The following is a 21,810-nucleotide window of genomic DNA, read 5'->3' on the forward strand; positions in this document are numbered from 1 at the left end:
ACCTGCTTTCTGGATTGCCCTCCAGGAAACATGGTTCCCAGCAATGCGGATTCCTGCCCTCCATGGCTATAAGGGATACTACAGGAACCGTAGTGACTGTAATAGTGGTCAGGTGGATTTTGCATAGTATATGTCCTGAACTCAGTATACAGTGAACCTGTGCCCCTTCAAACCCCTCTTGAAGCTGTGGCTGTCAGAATAAGGACGATGCGGGAAATAACTGTCTGCAATGTAATTCTTCCTCCAGATGGTGCAGTACCCCTGAACGTATTGGCTGCACTGATTGATCAACTCTCTAAACCTTTCCTACTTTTAGGAGATTTTAATGTGCATAACCCCTTGTGGGGTGGCACCATGCTTACTGGCCAAGGTAGGGAGGTCGAAAATTTACTGTCATGACTCCTCTGCCTCTTATATACAGGTGCACCCATGTATGTCAGTGTGGCACATTCCCCATCTTCCTGTCACTCCCCTGGCATCATGCCTGTGGACACCTACCCAGATGGGCTTCAAAAAAGGCAGACTTGGAAGCCTTCACCTCTGCTGTCACTGCTGAATCTGCTCCACGTGGTGCCATTGATGTCGTCGTTGAGCAGGTCACTACGACGATCGTTTCTGCTGTGGAAAACGCAATCTCTCGTTCTTTAGGGTGCCCCGGCGAAAGACAGTCCCTTGGTGGTCACCAGAAGTCGCTGAGGCAATTAAAGAGTGCCAGCGAGCTCTACAGCGATATAAGTGGCACCCTTCCCTAGAGCACCTAATGGCCTTTAAGCGGCTCTATGCCTGTGTTTGCCAACTTATCAAACGACGGAAGCAGGAGTGTTGGGAGAGGTATGTGTCGACCATTGGGTGCCACAAGTCACCTTCCCTAGTCTGGATGAAGATCAGACATGTTTGTGGGTACCAGACCCCAACAGGCATAATATCTTCACACGCAAGCGTGATTGCCAAGCACTTTGCTGAGCACTATGCTCGAGCCTCTGCGTTGGAGAACTACCCACCCAGCCTTTCGCACCTTCATATGGCAGATGGAAAGGAAAGTCCTCTTGTTCACTAAACACCACAGTGAACCCTATAATGCCCCATTTACAGAGTGGGACCTCCTCAGTGCCCTTGCACATTGCTCCGACGCAGCTCCAAAGCCGGATCAGAGCCACAGTCAGATGATTAAACATCTCCCATCTGATTACAAGCGACATCTCCAACCGGATCTGGTACGATGGCGTCTTGACATCGCAATGGCAGGAGAGCACCATCATTCCGGTGCTCAAACCCAGTCAAAACCTGCTTGATGTGGATAGCTACCAGCCCATCAGCTTCACTAACTGTCTTTGTAAGCTGCTGGAACGTATGGTGTGTCAGCGAATGGGTTGAGTCCTGGAGTCACATGGTCTACTGGCTCCATGTCAGGGCAGTTTCCGCCAGGGTCGCTCTACCACTGATACTCTTGTGTCCCTTGAGTCTGCCATCTGAACAGCCTTTTCCAGATGCGAACATTGATTGCAGTCTTTTTTGACTTCCATAAAGCATACGACATGACCTGGCAACATCATATCCTTGTCGCATTGTATGAATGTGGTCTCCAGGTCCTGCTCCTGATTTTTATCCAAAACTTCCTGTCGCTCCATACTTTCCGTGTCCAAGTGGGTGCCTCTCGTAATTTCCCCCATATTGAGGAGAATGGCGTTCTGCTGGGCTCGGTACTGATTGTCTCTATTTTTTGTGGCTATTAACGCTCTAGCAGCAGCTGTAGGGCTGTCAGTCTCACCTTCTCCGTATGGAGGTAGCTTCTGCATTTTGTACGGCTCCTACAGCACTGGTGTTGCTGAGCGGTGCCTACATGGAGCCATTCACTAGGTGCAGTCATGGGCTCCAGCCCACGGCTTCCAGTTTTCAGCCGCAAAGTCGTGTGTCATGCATTTCTGTCGGCGTCACACTGTTCATCCAGAAATAGAACTTTACCTTAATGATGATCCATTCATTGTAGTGGAGACATAGTAATTCTTAGAACTGGTTTACGATGCCCGATTGACTTGGCTACCTCACCTTCGTCAGCTTAAGTAGAACTGCTGGCAGCACCTCATTGCCCTCAGCTGCCTGAGCAACACCAACTGGGGTGCAGATCGCTCTACTCTGCTGCAGCTCTACAGAGCCCTTGTTCAATCCAGCCTTGACTATGGGAGTCTGTTTTACGGTTTGGCAGTGCCCTCAGTGTTGTGTTGACTCGACCCAGTGTACCACTGTGGTGTTTGCCTAGTGACGGGAGCTTTTAGAATGAGTCCGGTGGTCAGTGTCGTGTTGGAGGCCAGAGTCCCTCCATTGAAGGTTAGGCATGCACAACTGCTCGCCACTTACGTTGCACAAGTTCGTAGTTCCTCTATGCATCCAAATTACCGTCTCCTTTTCACAACCACGGCAGTTCATCTCCCCCATGGGCAGCCGAGGTCAGGGCTTATGATTGCGGTTCGCATCTGGTCCCTTCTGTCTGAACTGGAGTCCTTCCCGTTACCACCTCTCCTTAAGATCCATTCACGTATACCTCCAAGGTGTACACCTAGGCCGCAGATTCTTTTGGACCTTTCGCATGCCCCTAAGGACTTGGTTAACCATGTGGCTCTCCGCTATCACTTTCTCTTTATGTACCGGGGTCATGAAGTGGTTTACACCGATGGCTCGATGGCTGATGATCACATAGTCTTTGTGTATGTTCATGGAGGACAGATTGAACAGCACTCCTTGCCAGATGGTTGCAGTGTTTTCACTGCAGAGCTGGCGGCCATATCTCATGCTCTTGAGCACATCCGCTCATGCCCTGGTGAGTCATTTCTCCTGTGTAATGACTCCTTGAGCACCCTACAAGCTATTGACCAGCTCTACCCTTGCCATCCTTTGGTAGCGTCCATTCAGGAGTCCATCTATGCCCTGGAATGGTCCTGTCATTCAGTGGTGTTTGTGTGGACCCCAGGACACATCAGAATCCCAGGCAACAAACTTGCCGACAGGCTATGCTGAAACCGCTTTTGGAGATGGGCATGTCCAAAATTGACATGCGTCTATCTTACGCTGCAGGATTTTTCGGCTTTGGGATATGGAATAGCATAAAAGTACGCACAACAAACTGCATGTCATCAAGGAGACTACGGTTGTGTGGAAGTCTTCCATGCGATCCTCTCACAGGGAATCAGTTGTCCTCTGCCGGCTCCACATTGGCCATACGTGGCTCACACATGGTTACCTCCTCTGTCGCGAGGACCCACCTCGGTGGTGCTGTGGCTCGCAAATGATGAACCTCCACCACATGCTGGACTGCCCATTTTTAGCTGCTGTGCGGCAGACTTTTAAGTTTTCCAGCACCCTACCTTCAGTGTTGGACAACAATGCCTCAACAGCAGATTTAGTTTTACGTTTTATTCATGAGGGTGGGTTTTATCATTTGATCTATGTTTTAGCGCATGGCCTTTGTCCCTCTGTGTCCTCCATACTAGTGCTTTTAGGGTGGAGGTTTTAATGTTTTGTGGAGTGGTTGGCTTCTCCTTTTTATTTTCATCGTCATACAGCCATGGTAATCTGCTCTCTTGTTTTTATCTCTTCTACATGTTTCTTGCATCTCTCTGTGGTTTTCTTGTCTGATTTTTTCCATTTTAGTGTTTGTTGCCCTTCTGTTATTTTTGTGGTTTTCTCCTTTCTCCCAGCTGTGTTTTGTGTGTCTTGATTATTTTACTCCCACCCACACAGAATTATTTTAATCACAATGAGGGACCAATGACCTAGAAGTTTGCTCCCTCCCACCCTCTTTTAAACCAACCAACCTTTTCCCCTTCCCCTCCCCCCCTTCCCCTCCCACTTTCTACACATGACAGATGTTGAGATCTCGTGTAATTTAATCCATAAAACATTCGAAGTTCTACACAACTTTGCATAGACTGAAAGGCATTCTCATAAAATCGAAGAGACCAAAAGAGGTACATATGGCGGTTTTATCTATGTCTTCTGGAGCAACTGGTACTTGGGGTACCACATGTACCAAGTCTGATGTGAAAAAGGTGTGCCTGCTGTGGTTGTTGAACACAAAATCTTTAATGTGTGTGACCAGATATCGATCAGGAATTGTTCTAGCATTGGTTTTCTTGGGAACTATGTGTAGTGGCGAGGCTGGGCAACTGCTGGACGGGCAGTAGATTCCTTGTGCGAGCGTAAAGGTAAGCTCTTGTTTTGTTACTTTCAACTTTTCTGGTGTTAGGCAATGAGGTCAACCATGAATTGACGCTCCTGGTGTTGTCAGTATTTAATGTACTGTTGAATGCCGTAGTGGTGCTAATGTCTGTAGTCGCCAAGTTATCTCCGGGAACTGCTTGAGAAGTTCTACGTCCAGATAATCACTTGAGATCATTTGCACAACAATATTATCCACACAGTGTACACACCCATCGCTGGCCAAATTAGTGATGATGTCGAGTAGACACTGATTATGAAGGTCTTGTAGCAGACTGTAAAATGATAGAAAATCTGCTAGAAGGATAGGATGCATCACATCAGCCACAATAAATTGTCATTCAGACTTACAATGTAGACCTAGGTTTAGCAACTCTGCCATACGACTGTATGTTTGGATGGTAGAATCATTGGCAGCAAAGAGACAATAGTCATCACTACTGCAGTGAGGCAGGCAGGAAGATGGATGTGCTAATACATCAGTTCCTGTGTCCGCTGAGAATTGCAGTTTTGATAGAACTCAGTGACAGACAGCTGATGGCTGCCATTTGGAATGCCAGTCACCATCATTGCTGACAATCCGGTGCCTTTCCCATCTCATATGGAAGTTTACTTTTCCATACTTCAGTGCCAAACTGGCTGTGGTACCAACAAATCTTTGCAGCTGAGGCTGATTGGCTGCATTTCCTCTGTGAGCAGTGGTACTGTGGCTGGCAACTGTTACGCTGCATTTGAAGAGCAATGACTTCTATAGTAAGCCAGTAAGTTCAACGCCTGCAATGATGTGATAGTACTATCTGACGGTGAGCCAATAACTGCTACACCTATGGATGGTTAAATTTCTGCAATGTGGTCTACAGCTTTGGACTGTGACAGACGAGTGATCGGGCATTCTTGATCATAGAATACCAGTCAATGCTTGTTCACAAAGGCAGAATGTCCTGCACTTCCATGGCCATGTCTTTAACACAGATACAATGTAACTGTATATGGTTTCATCAGCAGCGACATTAGCTGGCACAAACTGACTCTCCAGTTTTGCAAACCACAATACTAGGTTTTGCTGACAGAATGGTGGTGGTTAACTGTGACCCTTTTAATTGGCAAACTCGAAGGCACATCAACAGTCAGTGGTAGATTCGACATCGCAAAACTATAGTTCAGTAAGTGGACGGTGCGTGGCTGGTGTAGTTGACCTGCACTTGATGTTTGTGACAGTACTATGGTTCAATGTGCAAACAGCTGACACAATTGGATCATGCTTGACATTCGAAGCAAAACTATATGAAATGTCAATCAACTCCAAATGTCAATCAGCTCCAGGGATCACGGTGGAGTCACCAAAAATGTTGTGGTTTGGAGTAAATCTGCTTTAATGCAGCATTTAATAACACAATGTGCAAAAGCATAAAACAGTCTGATAATACAAATGGAGAATCAACCTGGGGAATCATTATGAAAACCAAAGAATAAACAAACATCAGCAATAATGTCTCTTAGCATAAACACTTTTCGTCTTGGACATATTTAATATAATGATGCACAATTGTTATAATTTCATTGCCCTTATGTACACCACACATCATTGAAACTTGGACTTCATGGTTTTCAGCTACTATTAGCTTGATTTGAGACTTAAAACAAAATCCTCCAACCAAAACACTCTTCATTGTGCACTCCATCTCCCTTGAATTTCAGTTTCAGTTCAGACGCTTTTGTGCAGCCACCTCAGATTTGTAAAGTTCATGCCAAGGATTCTAAGTGCACAACTGAAAGGCACACACAGTTAACACTTGATCTCTCTTTCCATCATACAATCTGATAACAAAGATCTTCACAGAAAAGCTGTGTTCTTACAATAAATATTATCAAATACAATTAGGTAGTAGCACAGTCACTCACAAAAATGACAAAACTCCTCATGAAATTCTAATCAAGTGTACCTTCCAACAAATTATATCCATTCTAAAAGTTACACAGGCCAGATTTAATTTTCTTTTAATGAGCAGAATCAATATCAGGTGGAGTAAATCAAAAGTTCTTTTCAATAAACAGTTTCTGAAATAACCCAGAGTAGCAGTAACACTAGCTCGCAGAGTAAAAAACCCATGAGGTGCACCTAAATTTGAAAAATCTGGTCTATTCAAATTAACAATAGAGTAATGGTCCCAAATGCACAAATCAAGTTCCTGTATTGCATGTGCCCAACATTTCTAGTCCAATATGCTCTCGGACTGCAGTTGTGAAAACTCAAAAATAAACAATGCGGCATACCTAATACACAATATGCCCTAGGCTGCACCAGTACACTTTATATTCCACCTACAATTTCTTCTGGTACACTGAGTACCGGCCCTTTGTAGCTGCAGTGAAGTGGACTGCTTTTTCAGCTTATAACTTCAACGATAATCCACTTGAGATTTCCGCAATCATTCAGTTAGTGCATGAATAGTTCAGAGATCGTCTAGTTTGACACCATAAATAATATTCATTTACATCTCCCAAGCAATGGCATCCTTAAAACAAGAGTTACTCTACAGTAAAGAGATTACCTGTTTTATTGTACTTGCAAAGTGTCTCTCGCCTGTAGAAATTACTATCACGTGATTTGCTCAAACACTGAATGTAATGGATCATGTATTATTACTGCCTGTTAAAAAGATCGAGGCTTTTCTGTTCCTTTAAATATAGTAGAAGCACATGGATCATGGATTCATACTTGTTTCAAATACTGTCATTACTTTGTAGGTTATAGCTAGTTCCATCAGACTGCTCTACCTTAAATGGTTACACAAAAATGTTGTAATTTAGTAGTATTAACTTGTTACAAATTTTCATGTTTTTTCATTATTTTCTTTTTGTTCATTTGATATGAGCAAATTTCACTTTTCTAGCTTTTCACATTGAGAGTTTTTAATATTTAAAAAAAGATTAGAGACAATTGAATTGACATTTGTTAATCAATGGAAAATTCATGGTTAATAAGGACAATATTGTAAAAGGGTAGATTGCAACTCTCAATACAGCAGAGCTACTGAGTTGCAGATAGGCACAACAAAAAGGACTATCAAATAAATAATCTTTTGCGGCTGGAGACAGACAGAGTTTGTTTGTTTGTTTGTGTGTTTTGTCTAATCCTGATGAAGGCTTTTCTGGCCAAGAACTTTCTTGTTTGACAGTCTTTTTGTTGTACAAATCTGCGACTCAGCATCCGTGCTGTATGATGAGTAGCAGTCTATCCTTTTGATAATATTTACTTTTTTTAATTTTTTGTTGAATAACTCTAATAATGGACCTATTCATTTGCATTCCAGGGATAATGGTTTGCACAATGCAGGAGTTTGAAAAATTAGTGTCATTAAATTGACATTCATTGTTTATTGAAGTGAATTAAGAGCAAATATTAACTGTGTTTACTGCAGCTAAGTGCATAATATGGTATAAGGGATAAATTGTGTTCTGAGGGTGTGACAGAATGGACGTGGGGGGGATTAGGGGTAAAAGTGTGAGGGAAGGCAGGTCGCTGAATTGTATTCATTCACTTCCGGCCGCCATAGGTCTGCAAATTGAGGAGTGAACAGATGAGTCCCCACTTGGTCTCGACCCTACTATGTCACAAGAAGCAGGTACCAGGTGTTTCACAAAGCTGTACTGCTCCTTCCGCAGTTTGCCTTATGAATTAGTGGCAATCCAATGCACAGACGTGCCTGTAGGTGGTTATTTTGTGCCCCATGTGTTAACACTGCATGGAATGCAGATAGTAGTTACTAGTGAAACTAATGCAAGAAATGCAGTGGACAGCACTACATGCATCTCTGCACATTGGTCTACACTGTGAGATGGGAAACTGATTCTTAGGCAACCTGTATGACAGTTGCAGTCTTAGCCTAGAAAAGACCGGTTTCTCCACCATGAGCACTGCTCATTCTTCAGTTTGACAGGTTATGCCTCCCCAGCTTTCTCATCCATTTCCTTTATGTGAGGAGACAAAATAATGTCAGTGAGTCCATTTTTTATATCATGGAGCTGTGACGTTCGCCTGCTTTATTTCTTTATTGATAGTCCTTTCTGTCAATGTACTGCGTTGTTATACTGGCTCAAAAATGGAGGGTGGAAGTTCAACACTGACTAATGTAAATGATGTAGCCGACAGTTGCACAGTTGCGTTTCACAGTTCTTTACTTTCACTTTTCACAACCTCCCATTATTACACAGTTAATATGGCCAGTTCACTGTTGGTTAACTTTTGATAAGCCTCATTAATAGTTTGCAGGCAAACGTCAGCATACTGCTACAATAGTAAACCGTTGAACATCTATGAGCAGTACAAACCTAACCACACAGTTCTTGAATAATATGGTACGTGCGGCACTATTGAACAGACAAGTCATTATTTTAACAGATGGCCTATTGTGTTACACTTATTTCACTATGCGTTGTCGTTGACCTAACAAATACAGGTTCCTTGTCTGAAAACTGGTTGTGGACTGACTGTCTTGGGACCAAAATTTGGGCCTATATATATCCTCACAATAATAGGCCCCGTTACAGAACGTACAACTGAAACATAACTCATTCAATTAACTGAATATGTAGAAAAATTCCTTCTTTTTAACAGTTTCTTCTACTACAAGGGTTCGGCCAAATCACTTGTTTAAATAATGAAATTAATAGATTTAGTTATACGAACAATACTTTTGACAAACCTGGTAATTACTTTGGAGTTAATTAAGGGCTGGCTTTGCTAATATGTTTTCGAATGGAGCCAAATGAATCATTAAGAATCCAAGTATTTCTTCTTCTAAATGTTTATAATTAGCATAGAATTTATATTTGTTTTAAAGTCAACAATAGAATCTAAGTCATGAAACAATTACTAATTTCACCCTATAAAAAAGTATTAACTAGGAATGGTCAAAATAAATCAGGAAATTGATTACATACACAAAACTAAGCACAAAATTAGACCTGGTGTTATATTTCTTACAACTGAGGGGCAACCTTTCTCTTTCATGAAAATGCAGATTATACTCATGTATGTTAATGCTAATTAGTCAGACATGAAAAAATGAATTTTAAGGAAGCAGATGGCTAAACAAGAGAGGAAGTAAAGAGATCCCAGCTTGCTTTGTCACAGAGTTAATTTCATTTTATGAAGTAAGTACTTATATGCAAATATTGAGTTCTTATGTAAAATATACCACTTTAAACAATGGCTGAGAAGTGTTTAATTTGTAAGTGTGATGTTACCAGTGACCTATGTAATGTTGGTGGGAAAGGGATTTCAGGTAAATGCAAGTTATTCAAGGGAAGATGAGAATGCTGCAGGCTTCAGGAGCTAAAAACAAGTTGGTGTTCATGAATCTCACAAGAAAAAAAAGGGGGGGGGGGAGAGAGAGAGAGAGAGAGAGAGAGAGAGAGAGAGAGAGAGAGAGAGAGCTGACTCAGTTAGAATTTCTGAAAGAAATTCTTTCAGAGGAGCAGCCTTCATCAAGGGGAGCCCCACATTTGTGTTCAGCTGAACTGAAATTTGGTTAGAAAGCTGTCAGTCTCGTGTGGAAGCTGTTGACGGTAAATTTCTTGAAAAATAGAAGACAAAAACAGTTGTGCTTGGAAGGCTTCCAGTGTTCAAACCCTCAATTAGGACAATATAATTACAGTTCATACTGTGAGAGCAAGGATGCCTGAAGACATATGCGCTCTATTAGTGATCTCCAGAGGCAAAGTATCATGAAGACTTCAATAAAAAGTTCAGAAAAGGAGGATGCCCTGAGGACAAAGAAATTTCTGCATCAATAGAGGAGATACTCAGTTATGTAGATGGAAATGATGACTGCCAATTCACCTTAGATGAGCTGTTGGAGCAGGTTTCATGAGTAATATCTGATGTAGAGACAGTCGTTGAAAAATATAGGGAACACATTGTTTTCAGCACAATTTACACCAGAAAAATTGTCTTAAACTTCCGTAGTTCAGGTAAAAGTTTTTAACTGTGTGTGTTGTCCCTGAAAGTATAAAAATAAACAAAGAGAATGGGAGAGAATGGTAATAGCAGCTGCTACAGTAATCATGGTTTAAATTGAGTCAATGGTGTATGAAAGTTGTTTTCCACACTGTGACAAATTCTGTAGTGTGACAGAGAATGTGGTACTTTGTATACTCTGTGACTTCAGGAGAAAAGGGCAAAACAAAAAATTGAAAAAAACCTGACATCTAAACAGCATGACTTCATTGCTGCCATTCGGTTTCGATCATCTATATCGCCTATCCCACATGCTACAGCTCTCTGCATTCACAGGAACTTTGGATGAAATAATCTGATCACTGTACCTGCTGGTTAGGGGTTTAATAGACCTTATCATGAAGTTCAACAGCTAGAGCTATCAACTTTCCATCACACTGAAGACTGTCTCCAAGCGTAACATTCTGACAGTATGTATTTGACAATGTCAGTTTCATTGTCTCCTCTATCAGTTGCTAGAATACTTATCACAGCATGGGAGTCATTGAATAGGTCACACCATCCTCATCTCTCCCAACATCTGGAGAGACCCAGAGGCTTAAATCAGCTCCATCTACAACAGAAGTAGACCATCACAGAATTTCAGATATTTCAAAATTGGACAAGCAATGCATTATGGCAGATTACTGTTGTAGACTTGAACATGATCAGTTCCATTCCCTCTGATATAGTAATAGCAACCATGCAAGATACATTGTGAATCTGTGGTAAATGCCGCCAATCAATGCAGACCACTCTCCAAGTGTCAGCAATTCCTAGATGGAAGAGTTTTATGCACTATACCAGTAACACAATTAATGATGAAAGAAAAGCAGATGCTTTGCTGCCATTCATTAATTCACCACCAAGTGAGTGCGAGAGGCATTCAATAAGTAATGCAACAATGTTTTTTCTCGCCAATTTTGCTTGAAAAAAGGCAGAATTTGTTGTGAGCTGTCATGAAATATTCCCATATTAACCAGTATAGTTTCATAAAGTTCCTGTAGTTGGCAGTGCTATACATAGCCTCCAAAATGGCTTCTGTAACGGAAGTGTGTTCCAAGCAGATAGCGATCATTGGGTTTCCTTTCGTGGAAAACCAGAGCATTGCAGATATTCATAGGTGACCTGGCAGTGAGCAAAACCTTGGTGGATCATTAGGCGAGGTGTCTATCATCACCACAACAAGGTCATGCAGACCTATTCTATCTCCCACATGCCAGCTGGCTGCACACAGATCTGGCTCCTGCAAACTTGAAACATGCAGACACACTCATTCAAGGTGATCAATGAATCACAATCAAACAATTTGCTGTGCAGCTGAACACCTGTTGTGCTGACACACTCTTCCACCAGTTGGGGTACGAAAAGGTGCTTGCCTGCTGAGTTCCTAATCACCTAAGAGAAAACCGTAAAGAGCAACGAAGGAATTGCTTGGGCATTATGATGCTGATTGTGATAATTTTTTTGTCAAACATGGTTACAGGCAATGAAACATGGGTTCATCACTTCAAACCAGAAACAAAATGGCAATCCATGGAGTGTCACCACACCACTTCCCTGAATAAAATGTTCAAAGCTGCACTCTGAGCGGGTAAAGTCATGGCGATAGTCATCTGGAACTCTGAAGGGGTTATTCTGTTTGATATTCTCCCTCACTATGCAACAGTCAACTCTAAAGTGGACTACGCTACCCTCAGGAAATTGAAGAAATGACTTCAATGTGTTTTTCAACACCACAAAAATGCAAATTACTTTCTCCTTCTCCATGACTAAGCAAGGCCTCGAACAAGTCCGCACACACAAAAGGAGCTCACAAAATTTCGTTGGACTGTTCTTCCTCACCCACCCTACAGCCCATATCATGCACCTTCCAACTCCCAACTGTTTGGCCCAATGAAGGATGCACTCTGCAGGAAGCAGTATGTGGATGATGGTGAGGAGGTTATTGTTGCAGTAAGACATTGGTTTTGGCATGAACCAGTACAGTGTTACGATGTGGGCATACAGGCCCTCCCAGAAAGGTGCCTTAAGCCCGTCCCATTAAACAGAAATTATATTGAAAAATAGGATTTTGTAGCCAAAAGAGTGGGGAATAATATTGTATACTGGAATCCTGAATGAAACCAATCTGCCTTCAGAAAAACGTGTGTTGCATTACTTATTAAATGCACCTCATAGAACACAGTGTACACAGCTTTATAATGCACTGTCAATGATAAAACAGCAATAAAGTGCTGCATTTTCCTACTCAGTCACTTTACCACCGATATTACATAGATCACGGATGACATCACACTTGTAAATGAAATGCTTCTCAGCCAGTGTTTACAGGACTGTGGTTTATGTAAAAACTCACACTTAATAGTGTAAGAGCTGAAAAAATAACCTCATGTAATGTACAGTTAAAATCCTAGTGATCAACTACTGAAGAAACTCAAAAGAGTGGCAGAGTTTGAAGCACTTCTAAAAACAATGGAGCTCGCATAATACTATGTACAGAAATGCACCTAAGACCTACAGCAGTGAGGATTTTTGGGCAAATGTGTGTATTAAAAGGGTAGGCAAATGGAAACTGGAGATAATGTATTTGTCATAATACACAAGAAACTTGAATCTATCAAGATAGGAATTGAAACTGTATGTGAATGTGAGTCAGTAACGTCTAGTACCAAGGATTTGTGAGAACTTACAATTGATTTCTTGTGTTGGTCACCAGACTCATCCTCAGAATTAACTGAAGACTTTAGAGAAAACATCAGCTCACTAACACATATTGAGTTAACTAGATAAAGCAGCAGTAATCATGCCTTATGAGGAAATTCCAAAAGTCTAGCCCTGGGCAGGATCATACAGAAGAACTGTGGTTGAGTTCAGCAGATTTGCACCGTAGAACATTGGATAATGGGAAGGATTCTCCATCACCAACAGGCTTGGTAAAGAAGCTTCTAAAGAAACAACAGCTACTGCACAGTATATGGAGCTTCAAGATTTCAACAATTACCCCAGCAGAATCTTGTCAAAAGCCCCTTTCTAAATTTAAAGAAATTCTGGTTACATGTACAGGAAGTCAGTGGTAACAAAGTTAGTATCCAAACACTTGTGGATGACAAAGATTCAGAATTTAGGATAACAAAGCAAAAGCTTAAATGTTGAATTCTGTTTTCAAATATTCCTTTACAGTGGTGTTGAGTAACAGCTGAAATTGCTGAAATTAAACAAGGCACCAGGACCAAATGGAATCCCTATCATATTGCAGACAGAACTTGTGGACAAATCAGGCTCTCTATTGTGCATACTATATCGCAAATCCCTCAGACAAAAAGCTGTACCCATTAGTTGGAAGAAAGCATAGGTCACAAGAGTCTACTGGAAAGGTAGCAGATGTGATCCACAAAACAAACATCCATCTATTGTGAATTCTTAAAATATATTCTGGGCACAAACTTAATGAACTACCTCAAACAGAATGGCATTTTCCACGACAACTACACACATGAAAAAAAGTTTTGCATCACCTCGGTTCCGAGAGTTTCAGAACCTCTACAGAAAATTGGGATATAGAGCAACATAAACATACTTTCCACCCTTTTTATTGCTCATGAAAACCACACATTGCATGTTGTACCACCATACAGCAAGACCTTCAGAGGTTGTGGTCCGGATTGCTGTACACACCAGTGCCTCTAATACCCAGTAGCATGTCCTCTTGTATTGGTGCATGTATGTATTCGTTGTGGCATACTATCCACAAGTTCATCAATGCACTGTTGGTCCAGATTGTCCCACTCCTCAACGGCGATTCGGCATAGATCCCTCAGAGTAGATGGTGGCTCACGTCTCCGTAAACAGCCCTTTTCAATCTATCCCAGGTATGTTCGATAGGGTTCATGTCTGGAGAACACGCTGGCCACTCTAGTCGAGCGATGTCATTATTCTGAAGGAAGTCATTCACAAGATGTTCACAATGGGTGTGCAAATTGTCATCTCTGAAGACAAATGCCTCGACAATATGGTTGCACTGCTGGTCGGAGGATGGCATTCACGTACTGTACAGCTGTTACAGCGCCTTCCATGACCACTACCGGCATACGTCGGCCCCACATAAAGCCACCAGGGAACTTCCACCTTGCTGCACTTACTGGACAGTGTGTCTAAGGTGTTCAGCCTGACCGGGTTGCCTCCAAACATGTCTCCAACAGTTGTCTGATTGAAGGCATATGTGACACTCATTGGGGAAGGGAACGTGATGCCAATCCTGAGTGGTCCATTCGGCATGCTGTTAGGCCTATCTGTACCGAATTGCATGGTGTTGTGGTTGCAAAGATAGACCTTGCCATGGACGTCGGGAGTGAAGTTGCGCATCATGCAGCCTATTGCACATAGTTTGAGTCGTAACACGACGTTCTGTGGCTGCACGAAAAGCATTATTCAATGTGGTGTCTTTGCTGTCAGGGTTTCCTCCAAGCCATAATCCGTAGGCAGTGGTCAACCACTGCTGTAGTAGCCCTTGGGTGGCCTGAGCAAGACATGACATAGACAGTTCCTGTCTCTCTGTATCTCCTCCATGTCCGAACATCATCACTTCAGTTCAGTCTTAGACGCCTGGACACTTCCCATGTTGAGAGCCCTTCCTGGCACAAAGTAACAATGCAGATGTGATGGAACTATGGTATTGACTGTTTAGGCATGGTTGAACTACAGGCAACACGAGCTGTGTACCTCTTCCCTGGTGGAATGTCCGGAACTGATTGGCTTTCAGACCCCCTCCATCTAATAGTCACTGCTCATGCATGGTTGTTTACTTCTTTGGGCAGGTTTAGCGACATCTCTGAACAGTCAAAGGGACTGTGTCTGTGATACAATACCCACAATCAATGTCTATCTTCAGGAGTTCTGGGAACCGGGGTGAGGCAAAACTCTTTTTGATATGAGTAGCATGGATTCCATAAACATTGGTCATCCAAAACCCAATTCAAGGTTTTCCCATATAACATCCTGAAAAATCATGAACCAAGACAATTGGGTAGTTGCAACATTTTTAATTTTATTTCTGAAAAGCATTTGACTCGGTACCATATATGTCCATTAAACGATCATATGGAAGTGTCAAAGAAATTTGCGACTAGTTAAGGCTTTCTTGGTAGGGTAGACAAAGAATGTGATTGTGAAAGGAGTGTCACTGTCAGAAGTAGAAGTAACCTCAGGTATATTCCATGGAGGTATGTTCTGACCTTTGTGATTCTTGTTGTGTATTAATTACTTGGCAAGTAATATTAATAGTAACCTTGTAGTTTTGCAGAAGATGCAATAAAGTACTATTTGTAAAACAATACACAGATATCCAATCCAACCACGGTAAGATTTCTAAGTGGTGCTAAGATTGACAACTTTATTTAAATGTTCATAAATGTAAACATCTGTACTTCAAAAATCGAAAAAATATGGTATCTTGTCACTACAATCAGTGATCGTGATTGGTATCAGTCAACTCACCAAATGCCTTAGCGTAACAATTTGGGTGTGTTAATTGAAATGTGCACACAGACTCAATTGTAAGTAAGCCAAATGGAAGACTTAGGTTCATTGGTAGAATACTGGAAAAATTCAGTCTACAAAGGAGATTGCTTAAAAGACACAATGTAGAATATTTCTCAGATGTGTGGGACCTTACTGAAGATGACTAACAGGAGATATTGGATGTCTACAGAGAGAGGCAGACTTAATGGTCACAGATTTGTTTGACCTAAGGAGAAAGTCACTGGCAGGAGAAGAAAGAAATCTAATACAAAGTGCAACGGGAAATTCCCTCTGCCATGCATTTTTCTGTTGTCTGTGTAGTATGATTGTAGTTGTAGAAGATATATTCTTTCTTTGTTATGTGTGTATGAAAAAACATGCTGTAAAACAGATCAATTTGTGTTTTGGTCGAGTGGTGGTCATTTAGTTGGGTGCTGTCTGTAGAGTGAACACCTCAAGCACTTGGAGAATCAACCATTAATTCACTTTGGGTAGGAGGTCAGGAGCAATGGACATGAAATGATCCAACTACGTGTAGACTTTGTTAGTGTGTAGTTCAAAATCATATAGTCCATCTTCTCCAGTTTTAGTACCATCCAGTGATGCTAGTTGAAAAATTGTCACCAAATTGTGGGTGTTGCAATTGCAATCACAAATACAAGGAGGAACTATACTTTTGATTAATCTATCACTCTAGGAATCATATCAGAATGCAGTCTTTTTGGTTCGTTGCTTGCACATGTCTTCTACTATTCTGTATTTCCAGATCACAAGTAACGTTAACTGCTTATCAATTATGAATGTGTGTTACAGCTGTTTACAAGCCCCAGAATCATTTGCAGTATGATGTTAGAAGTAACTGTGAGAACCTGGTGTATCAGATGTCTTGGAAGAGTACTGGAACAAGTAATTTTGTTGTATGTGTGAGACCCAATCTAATGAATGTCAGGGTAAAGCCAAGCCAGCTATATTTTCCAGAATCTTGCCTTTTTACTGCAACCTTGTCTCCTTTAGTGCTGAATCCAAGAACTGTTTCTAACAGTCTGCTTGGCAGCAGATCTTCAGTCTTCTACATCTACATCTATATCTATACTCTGCAAACCACTGTGAAGTGTGTGGCAGAGGGTACGTCCCATTGTATCAGTTATTGCGGTTTCCTCCCATTCCATTCATATATAGAGCACAGGAAGGATAATTCTATAAATGCATCTGTGCATCTTGTAATTAATCTAATCTTGTTTTCATTAGCTCTGTTTGAGCAATACATGGGGGGGGGTTATAGTATAATGCTATAGCTTGAAACTTTGCAAGTAGGCTTTCCCAGGATAGTTTACATCTATCTTCAGGAATCTGTCATTTCAGTTTCTTCAGCATCTCTGTGATACTCTCCCATAGGTCAGACAAACCTGTGACCATTCATGCTGCCCTTCTCTGTATACATTCAATATCCCTTGTTACTGTCAACTGGTATGGGTCCCACACACTTGAGCAATATTCTAGAAGCTTGCAGAAGTGATTTTGTAAGCAATATGCTTTGTAGACTAATTGCATTTTCCCAGTATTTCTCGTATTTTTGTGCCCCCTCCTCCATATCTGTGTAGGATAAACCGCAGCAGACATAAATTCTAAAAATATCACAGTTATTTAAAATGATGGATGTGATCTGTGAAGTTGTGTGGTCGTTTACCCTGCATTTACTTTTTGGATCTACCTGCCAAGTGAATTATCTTGTAGGCACTAGAGCAAAAGAAATTTCATTGTTGTTGAGTTTCTTCATGTGCTAAAATTTCTGTAGTGTGTTGCAAGCACTTAAATAGAATTACTCAGGGAGTAATGAGTAAAGAGCAGCCATGACTCAAATTTTCCTTCTGCAAAACTGGCATGGGGAGGTGCTATACTGCTAGGCACCAGGATAAATAGAAATAGACAAAAAAGAGCTGTCTGAAGGGACATATGAAGTTAGCTTGTCAAGAAGATAACACGATATATTAAATCAACTCCCTTCAAACTCTACATAATTTTTTGATAAGATGTGTGAGAAGCATAATCTCAGAGTGCCTGACAAAATCTATACCATGGAAATATGGCATTTGCAAACTCACACTCTATTTGAGTAGAGTAAGTATAAAACTATTGAGCTGAGCACTGTAGCCAGATTCAGGAGCAAATATGAGAGTCAACGCTTGTTCTGAGTACTGAGTGTGATGCACTTTCTGAATACTAATTACAATCCAGTCAGGTAAAGCAATAATTATGGACGCTAAATGTCCATTGGGAATGTATCAAGATTTCATTTTTCCAAAGTTCTTGTAGGCAGAGATCAGAGTAAGACATATACATTTGGGGCATCCTATTATGCTGTCCCTTCAGGGGTATGAATGAACAGCAATCACTGGTATAATAATGAAGGAACATTCAGTATTTCAACAGTGTCTCATAATGATCACTTCTTATACAAATTAAATTCTGAAAGTAAGTTAATTCCCTATTCAGGTGAGAACTGCTCAGTAACATTTTGCTAGGGGCTTGACGAGAAATGCTAACAGTACAGTAGTAGAAGTGTGGAATGTGAGAAGTGGATGTTGTAGGTGAACTGGAAAAGCTATGAGAAAAATGAGCTAGTTAAATTAGGCTTAGTTGATATCAGTAAAGCGAACTTAAAAGATGATTTTGAGATGGATGATTGTGGGGTAATAACAGCTACATAATTTTTGACAGATAGTCTCATAATAGTCTCATAGTTATGAACTGAATGATGGGTAAAGGTAAGTTGTTAAAAGAAAAGCAGTAACAGATTTGTTCTGTTAAGCTTTGAATGAAAGAAAAAGCCAACCTCTATTGCACATGCTTACGTGTCCACATCAAAGGCTAATGCAGAAGAGCTGAAGAGAGAACATTGATAAAATAACTGAAGGATGATGGAAATTTTATAGTCCTATTTGATTTTAACAATATAGTGTGACTCATCTTTACAGGAGAATATAGGCTGGAGGAAAATAAATGGAGAAAAAATTGTTATAGGCTTCACTTCATTATAGCAAACATTATCTTCCTAAATCGCAAGAGAAGTAGTTGCGTTTGGAAAATATCAGCAGAGATAAGATGTGTGGTGATCTAGACAATATGCTTGTGAGGCTCACACATCTTTGTATTATCAATAACTTTCTGGAATCAAGCGTACACCAGTGAGAAAGCCTACTGGAATGCAGTATCTATGGGGCACTACATTTATTATGTAAGGACTCTGTTTTTGTAAGAAAATTTTGCATGCTCATGTACGTTTTATATGTTTTACATTTATTGTGAGCTATCAGTCATCTGTAACTTCATCATCACTTTAAACATTTACGTAGCTTTTTCATCTTAAAATATTTTTAAAAATCAAAACCTTAATGACATCAATCTAGTGAGCACTAGAATTAATGCATGCAAGTTCGAGTGAAGTATTGTAGTGATAATGGTTTTAACACCGTTAACTTCTTTTTAACATGTAGACTCATTCACAAGTTTACATAAATGACAGACAACTGTCCAGCTCTGTAATTGTCCACTCTGAAACAGCCATGTCTGTGTTCTTTATGTGATTGGAGATGAAAGGGAGAAAAATCCAAATGAGGTCATTACGATGTTACCCAATATGATGAAAATCATAGTTTTAAAGCTATGGTTATGCCAAAGGTAATGGCAGTTGTGGGTAGTAATGAAAATGCTTTGGTTCAAGAGTTAGTTAGCAGTGTTCTGCTCACTTACATTGACATTGAATTGCTGTACATTTTGCTGAACTTGGAGTGAGGAGACGGGGAAATCATACCAATATGAAATGCCATTTTACCTTGTCATTTTCTGCCATTGCCTTTAATTTTGTTTGGACTGTACTCTCTGAGATGACACTTGTATGAGCCTATAATCCTACTGTATTTATAACAAAGAAGTTTAATGACTTCCTAACTTGCATGAAAATAAAATAGCACCAAAATTTGAGTTTAAAATTAGTAACAGTAGTCCAGTGCTAATTAATTACCATCTCTACTGAGCCTATAGTCCTACTGTATTTAGAACAAAGAATTTTATTGACATCCTAACTTGCTTGTAAATAAAATAGTACCAAAATTTGGGTTTGAAATTAGTAACATTAGTTTAGTACTAATTAATTACTATCTCTACTATGAATCACTTAAGATATTGAATTAACTTCTTGTATGTGTACTGCATGCAATCGCAAACTGTGTTAACCAAGCAGGTACTCTTCAGAGACTGTTTTAGAGCCAATAATGCCCTCATATTTGTCACTATTCTTAGAGTTATGCTTTAATTGTATGTTTGTTTTCAGATTATCCTTGCAGCATCTGTGCTCTGATGGTTGATCGACAATTTGAGTTCAATTATTAGATGGTCCTCTTGCAGTCGTGCAGCAGTCACACCATAAAATAATTTTCCAGTTTGTTATCTTTCATGGGGAATATTGTAAGAAGATAATGCCTCACATTTTGTGAGTAATTTAATGGGTGAACAAAAGTTATATATATTTTAGAAACTGGTGCTTGAACCTCGCAAGGGACTACATCAGTGAACAGGTTTTTCTTTTGTTATCGTGCTCTGCTCAGAAACATACTGAATGTGTTGTAATTTCATGATGAGCAGAACAGTTAAAAAGGGACATTCTGTGATAGGCTTCCATTAACTGTTAATAAAACCATTTTCTTTAATGTTAGATTTCAGATTTTTATCTCATTTTTTTATAGTTGTGAAAAGTGTTACTAATCAATGCGTGATGTGTTTGATTCTGGTATGAACATTATGGTGAACTGTCTGGGGTGCTTATTTATATAAAAAATAGAAAGAAAGCAAAACAAATGAGGAAAAGAGCTAGAGAATAATACTTGAACAATTTTATTTTGAGCACAACTCAATTCCGTCCTAAATGCATTTACTGCTCATTCATTTTCTTGTAACCATTAATTAATATTACCACATTGTACGTGATCCTGTATGTACTATGTCTTATGATGTAAAATATTAAATATTTTTATTTTTAATACACTTTTTCACTCATAATGTGCCTTGTGTAGACATAATGTTACTGAATGCAGCATTGTAAATTAGTGTTTTAAATATAAAATCTACTCATCCAAATTATGCAAAAATGAATTAAGTAAATAAATGAACTTTAATTAGTGTTCATGTAGCACACTCATCTGAAATTTGTTGATCAGGTTTAGAGTTTTCAACAATTAATTCCAGTTTTGGCATTTTAATTCTCATGTAAAATATTTTGTTCCAGTTTTGTTATTTAATAAAACTAGTTGTGAAAAAAATTAATAAATGCAACTTAGAAATTATTGTGGGAAGGATCCTTCGTGGTATTCACTTGAAACTCTTTTTTTTTTATGTTACCATTAGAAATTTTATTAATAAAAGACTGACATTGGGGAATCATTTCATATTTGAAAATAAACAAAACTGTATTATGTTGTGCAAGACAGTAAGAAATGAATGTCAACAAGATGTGGTACAGTGTACCTGCATAGAACCCACTGAAAAAAGTCCAATAATAAATAAATTAATTAATTAAACAAGATTCTTGAAACTGTAGATTAAAGAAATTTTAAAATAGTTCCTTCACAAAGACAGGAAACAAGAAGAACGTTAAGAAGTATTTTATTTATGTATTTTAAATTACTAGGCATATGGTGTCTCTAATACATAGCACCATTGAATTGATAACTAATAACACAAGGCAATCACACAAACAATTCACAGATTGTTAAAAATTTCATGCAATATTGTATACAAGCCACTAATAGGTCTAAGCATGTTAAAAATATTGATAAAAAGTCTGCATACAAAAGTTATCTGATGATAGTGATGCTCTTGAAGTTTTAGCAAATCTTGAAATAGTGGCTTTTTGAAATCACAATTATTAACACAAGTAAAGTGAATGTGTTTGGCATCCTTGTCTTGGCCATATGAACTCGGTGGCCAAGGTGTCAGACCACTGTAGTGCACATGTTTCTTGAAGTTGTGATTGAAGTTCAGGCAGTGGTAGATCTGAAACTCTCTGAACACAAGCAGTTGTT

General features: G+C 39.9%; 1 protein-coding gene across 4 annotated transcripts in view; it reads left to right on the forward strand.

Moving 5' to 3' along the window:
* LOC124615273 (transmembrane protein 268) overlaps positions 1-20,936 on the forward strand; it is a 111,785-nt gene extending 90,849 nt beyond the window's left edge. For 3 of the 4 annotated variants that reach the window (XM_047143024.1, XM_047143025.1, XM_047143027.1), the window contains one exon: positions 20,064-20,936. Coding sequence is in view for 2 of the 4 variants with exons in the window: in XM_047143027.1 (XP_046998983.1) it covers positions 20,064-20,090 (27 nt within the window). In the remaining 2 variants the exon portion in view is untranslated. The remainder of the gene's footprint in view (positions 1-20,063) is intronic. The other variant, XM_047143022.1, reaches the window with a different exon arrangement.
* Positions 20,937-21,810: the final 874 nt, after the last annotated feature.

This window comes from Schistocerca americana, chromosome 5 (assembly GCF_021461395.2).
Source record: "Schistocerca americana isolate TAMUIC-IGC-003095 chromosome 5, iqSchAmer2.1, whole genome shotgun sequence".
Classification (NCBI taxonomy): Eukaryota; Metazoa; Arthropoda; class Insecta; order Orthoptera; family Acrididae; genus Schistocerca; species Schistocerca americana.